This window comes from Gymnoscopelus braueri (assembly GCF_963280865.1).
Source record: "Gymnoscopelus braueri genome assembly, chromosome: 12".
NCBI classification, from domain to species: domain Eukaryota; kingdom Metazoa; phylum Chordata; class Actinopteri; order Myctophiformes; family Myctophidae; genus Gymnoscopelus; species Gymnoscopelus braueri.
The window spans coordinates 24585018-24589406 of record NC_137614.1 but is presented as its reverse complement, the minus strand read 5'-3'; the positions used below and the strand labels follow the sequence as shown (position 1 = coordinate 24589406).

The 4389-nt window shown below is 42.4% G+C and overlaps 1 protein-coding gene across 1 annotated transcript in view; it reads right to left on the bottom strand.

Moving 5' to 3' along the window:
* Positions 1-1969: 1969 nt before the first annotated feature.
* Positions 1970-4389, bottom strand: part of abcd1 (ATP-binding cassette, sub-family D (ALD), member 1) — a 14767-nt gene continuing 12347 nt past the window's right edge. Inside the window, exons 13-16 of the mRNA XM_080445619.1 lie at positions 4379-4389; positions 3654-3779; positions 2806-2893; positions 1970-2217 (exon numbers count right to left, since the gene is read on the bottom strand). The exon at positions 4379-4389 is cut by the window's right edge and continues 74 nt beyond it. Coding sequence (XP_080301745.1) covers positions 2098-2217; positions 2806-2893; positions 3654-3779; positions 4379-4389 — 345 coding nt within the window. The 3' untranslated portion in view covers positions 1970-2097. The remainder of the gene's footprint in view (positions 2218-2805; positions 2894-3653; positions 3780-4378) is intronic.

Sequence of the window (4389 nt, the reverse complement as noted above, 5' to 3'; positions counted from 1 at the left end):
ACCACAAGCTTCTACTACTGGTCATCTTATGCTGAATAATACAACATAAGAGTGCAGATTGGGTATGGGTTGGGCACAGGACGGGGTGAGGTGCCATGGTGTCTGAACAGCCTTAGGTGGAGCTTAGAGTCAGGATGGATTGTGACAACATGATTGAGAACAGTGGCTCTCAAACATTTTAATTTCAAGGACCCCACAGTTTGACATGATTTCTAATTCTGGGACCCCAATCTACACTGTAATCCTCAGGGTTCATTTAACTCAGTTTACAAATGAAAGCATATGGACCCATTTGGTTTCATTTGTACACTCTTGGGAGTTACAGACCTGTAACTCCTCAAGGACCACTGGGGGTCCCCGGACCCCACTTTGAGAACCACGACTTTAGAACATCCAGTTTATGCGGATAGTGGTCGGTAGCATTGTTTCAATGATATCTCATAATGCAGCTTTAACTAAAATAGTATTTGATAAACCATGACAGCAACATATATACATGTCTCATATTCGCCAAATAAACATGTACGATGAGCCTTTTATTCCACAAATAATTTGAATGGCTGAAAGAAGACATTTTATTTGTGTTTGAATGGGGTGGTATGAACCTTACAATCCATTCAACAGATTAATTTTGTTAATGTGACCCCTTGAACACTATACTTTGTTGACCGCAGTCACCCAGGGATCTATAATTTCCCCCTCCTTTTTTCCCCTCTACACCAAATCTCTTTGTCAATAATAGCCGATCTACAAGCTCACAACACAACAAGTCGCAAACTCATGTTGTAAGCTTGTAGATCTGTTATTTCCACCGAATGTTCACCTCAGAATAGGGATGTTAGGGTTCATGTGGTTAAATGCTCACGTTTGCCCTATTTATTGTGCTCCTGTGGGTAAGGCACTGCACACAGCACTGCTCCATAGTGTATGAGACGACCACGACTCGCTTGAGAAAGCACAGCAGTAAACCAGTAATGGGTGCCAAGCGCTCAATGCAGGCAGGTCCATCTTTCTCAGACCTGCCTGTGACAGAGTACAGGATTTGGAATTTTATGCATACTGTATAAGAAACCTTTCTGATTATTCACTGTGGAGCATGTAAACGTCACGCTCCATCCGATCATTTTATGTAGCGCTCATACTTCTGATTTAATATGGAATGAAAATGAGTTAATAGACATAGAATATGCATATTATATATAATATATATATTATAATATATTAACAAAATATTACACATGTACTGTATTTACCTAAACAGTCAGACAGTCGATCTATCAACTAACACTATACTGACTTCACATTTAACATTTATATGAATGAAGATCATATCAAATATCAGATTACTCTGACTGAAGATGAGATCAAATCGATTTGAATTAAGATCAGATCAAATTAATCTGAATGAAGATCAGATCAAATTAATGTTTGAAATGCAAAGAAAATGTGTGCAGCGGAGCACAGACCTCCACCAAGGTGGCAGTTTGTCTAAGACAGGGGGTGGGACTGGCCACACTCACTACCTACCCCCTTTTGGCCAATTGGCCATGAAAACCTAAACACTTAAGCCCTACTTCCTTGCACAAGAAATAGTGAAAATACCTGATCTACAAGCACACATATTTGACATTTAAACTGTTTAAAATGTTCACTTATGCCCAAAATAGGGACACCACGTTGAAAGTGGTTCTCCCAAGTTCTGTGCAAATCTGTTCATGGGAAACCCTGTTAATGGACAGACAGACAGACAGACAGACAGACAGACAGACAGACAGACAGACAGACAGACAGACAGACAGACAGACAGACAGACAGACAGACAGACAGACAGACAGACAGACAGACAGACAGACAGACAGACAGACAGACAGACAGACAGACAGACAGACAGACAGACAGACAGACAGACAGACAGACAGAGGGACAGACGGACAGATGGGGGTGTAAACACTGCCTTGGCAGAGGTAATGACATTTTTTAAACCAGCAATACCTGGCAACACAAACCAACACACACAGTCTTACACTTTCTGTCAAATGAAATTGTGGGATCTCTATGTCTCCTTCCACACCCCCCCCCCCTCTCTCTTTCTCTCTCTCACTCTTCCCCTCTATCTTCCTCTTTCTCTCTCTCTCCCAGTAAAGAGCAAAGCTCGCTCAGCCTCTGTTGCATCTTGGGAATTCCTGACAACTGGCTCTCCAAACGCTGTTTCTCCTCCTAAGGGACAGACATGTAGAGAGACAGACAATTAGACACACAATTAGACAGGCCTGTGTGGTTTTTCATGGAAAACTGAATATTATGACAAAGTGTTGCCGAGTGCGCGCTTCCCGTAATTTTGTACCGCAGGATATATTACAGTACAAGAATGCAATCAGTGTGTGTGTGTGTGTGTGTGTGTGTGTGTGTGTGTGTGTGTGTGTGTGTGTGTGTGTGTGTGTGTGTGTGTGTGTGTGTGCGTGTGCGTGTGCGTGTGCGTGTGTGTGTGTGTGTGCGTGTGTGTGAAACAGAGACAGAGAGAGTTACATACTGTAAATGGGGCAGGGAGGAGGAAATTGAGTTATAAATGTAATATTCCTGTGTTAAAGTTTGTTGTTCATAAAATCTGTTCTTTTTTTTCATACAGGCAGGCAGGCAGACAGGTCACACGACGGTGTCTCGTGCCGAGATAGGCAGACCTACAAGCTCACAACACGTTGCGGATGTGGAGCGTTGTGGGCTTGTAGGTCTGCTATTCTTGGCCGCTCTCTGCGCGCGACACCACCGTGCGACAGAGCATAAATTAGGCTTCACACAAACAGGTACCTGTAGAGACAGACGGGTGGAGGCATCCAGTGGTTCGAAGCTCCAACCTCCCTCTCCATCAAACTGGAGCAGGTGAGAGTGATACTTCCTAGAGAAACAGACAGACAGACAGACAGACAGACAGACAGACAGACAGACAGACAGACAGACAGACAGACAGACAGACAGACAGACAGACAGACAGACAGACAGACAGACAGACAGACAGACAGACAGACAGACAGACAGACAGACAGACAGACAGACAGACAGACAGACAGACAGACAGGTAGATGGAGCGGAGGGGATAAATACAAGGAAAATAAATGCTATACATTAAAGGCAATATTAAATACATTTCTGTATAATCAAATCCATATACATTTATAATATATTTAAAATCAGGTCCAGCTGCTGCTCAGCCAGCTCTTTAGTGAGGACTTAAAGTTAACCATTGAGCCAATGGACTAGTCCTATTGGAATGACTAATATAGTAACAGTACTAGTAGTAGTATCACTAATATAGTAACAGTACTAGTAGTAGTGGTACTGTACAGGGTGTGGCTGGCTCAGGGAACAATACAACCGCAGGCAGGTGCATCTCTACTGACTCCTACTGGCCACTCCCTGTTATTACAGTGTTGCACTGTCTTGTCTGTAGCACTGTCTAACAGTCACTCTTAACAGTTTAATGTGCTTGGTGACTTTACATTTATTCATGTAATATCATGCAAAAACATTAGACAGCATGTGTTTGTGTGTTGATAGTGTGTCTAGTCTAGTGTGCGCAGCTTGCATGTGTATGGTGTGTTCCAGTATGTGTTTAGTGTGTTCAGTTTGTACAGTATGTATGTAGTGTGTGTTCTGACCATAGGGAGGGTCTGTGTGTGATTGACAGCAGAGATATCCCTGCATCCTTTGCAGCCTGGTAGATCTTTCCTTCCACGTCGATGCTGACAGCACTGGTACATTCATCTAACAGAGCAAACCTCGGTCTAAGAGAGAGTGAAGGAGAGTGACTTGAAAACACTGTTAAGAGAAATGAAGACTTGACAGACACTGGCTAAAAAATGTAAGATAATGGCTTGGAGTGGCTTACACAAGCTTTGTGGTCACACAGCTGCAGGTGTTGCATTTTTCATGGAGTAGTGAAGTACACAGGGTAGAGCACTGTTTCCCAAACAGTGGGTCAGGACCCGTATGTGGGTCGCGGACACATTTTTATGGGTTGCGAGTAAATACCACTTTATTTTTGGAGACATAGAATTTCTCTTTTGGGTCTCGAGCTAAAAGGTTTGGGAACCACTGGGAAGAGCATGGAAAATAGCAAGTCCCAATGCTGTTTAATTGTCTTTGTAAATAAATAAATTAAATTCACCCAGTAATCATTGTTTGCCTCCGACCCTCAGTTGGATAAGCTTAGGCAACAACAAATGCCGGTGATAATCTACTCTACTGTACATAATTATGATTAAATGATTAAATATGGTGATCAATCCCATGTATGTTTAATATTGGAATAAAGTAAACAAAGGTAGATCAATGGATCAAATAAAAAAGCAACAGAAAAATCTACAGACACACAGACAGGTACCTGTGATAGAA